We start from the raw sequence: 1,131 nt of genomic DNA on the forward strand, positions 1-1,131 counted from the left end.
ACGACACTGGCGGGTGGACGGGGTGTGTGCGACCGGGGGGGAGGGGTGCACGGGAGTGACTGATTAGAGGAGCCTTCATCCTCCACCCCAACCGCGGGACTCTCAACCTCCCCTCCCCCATTTCCTTTCCAGAGCTTTCCAAAGCTCGGAGCCCCTCCCGCCTCCAGGGACAGGAGGGGTGGGTTGGGCTGAGCTCGGGGGGTTCGGGCCGCACCCATTCTGTCGGGCCTGCGGCGCGACCTCAGCCTGTCTCCCTGTCAGAGCCTGTCTGGGGCCCCCACCTGCAAAATCGCTCCTCTAGGGTTCTTCCAGCCTAAAGCCTGTCTTCTTCCACCTCTCGGGTGCGGACTCTCCCTCCCACTCCGACCGCGTCTCCCAGACAGGCCGCACGGCGCCCGACCGCATCAACAACCCACCCCAGGACTGCGCACGGAGAGCGTCCCTCCGCCGGCCTCCGCGACAGTCCGGATGTGGCCGAAATACCGCGAGATCTAGAAGGTGGGGTGCCGGAAGCCAGGCCACTCTCGCGAGGCCAGGTGAGGCAGAGCCGGGAGGCCCGGTGCAGCGTGGAGGTCGTTGGAGACACTGACCTGCTGCCAGCTCCTTCGCCGGCCAGTCCGCGCCCCGCCCGTCTCAGCCATGCTCTCCGCTCTCTCCCGGCCTGCTAGCGCCGCTCTCCGCCGCAGCTTCAGCACCTCGGCCCAGGTAGGTCCTGCGAGGGGCTGCCTGCAGGTGGAGGCTCCCCGAGCTAGGCCACGTGTGCTCCTGGCTCGCGAGCAGCCTTGATCCCCGGGCGAGCCTGGACCGCAGGGCCACCCGGTGCTGGTCCTCGGCTGTGGCGTCCTGGGCCGGCCCTGATACCGGGCAGGCGGTGCGGGGGAGAAAGCCCAGGAGTCGGGGGTGGGGAAATAGTCCTGCTGGGTCCAGGACCGGGGCGCTTCTCCGAGCCCCCCAGAGGGTCTGCTCTCGACCTGTGCTTCTTCAAGGTGGAGAAGCCAGGGCTCTAGGGCCGGAAGTAACTTATTTTCCATAGTATTTTGAGAGACTAACCTCGTTCTTGCAGCGTCCGTACAAGCACTGTGTAATTTTTTTTTTTTTTTTGCGGTACGCGGGCCTCTCACTGCCGTGGCC

The 1,131-nt window shown here is 66.2% G+C and overlaps 1 protein-coding gene across 2 annotated transcripts in view; it reads left to right on the plus strand.

The window, feature by feature from the left end:
- The first annotated feature begins 559 nt into the window (after nt 1-559).
- MDH2 (malate dehydrogenase 2) overlaps nt 560-1,131 on the plus strand; it is a 16,392-nt gene continuing 15,820 nt past the window's right edge. The window contains exon 1 of one of the 2 annotated variants that reach the window (XM_007468800.1): nt 560-705. In XM_007468800.1, coding sequence (XP_007468862.1) covers nt 640-705 — 66 coding nt within the window. In that variant the 5' untranslated portion in view covers nt 560-639. The remainder of the gene's footprint in view (nt 706-1,131) is intronic. The other variant, XM_007468801.1, reaches the window with a different exon arrangement.

The sequence above is a fragment of the Lipotes vexillifer genome, unplaced genomic scaffold, assembly GCF_000442215.2.
Source record: "Lipotes vexillifer unplaced genomic scaffold, Lipotes_vexillifer_v1.1 scaffold12, whole genome shotgun sequence".
In the NCBI taxonomy this organism is placed as follows: domain Eukaryota; kingdom Metazoa; phylum Chordata; class Mammalia; order Artiodactyla; family Lipotidae; genus Lipotes; species Lipotes vexillifer.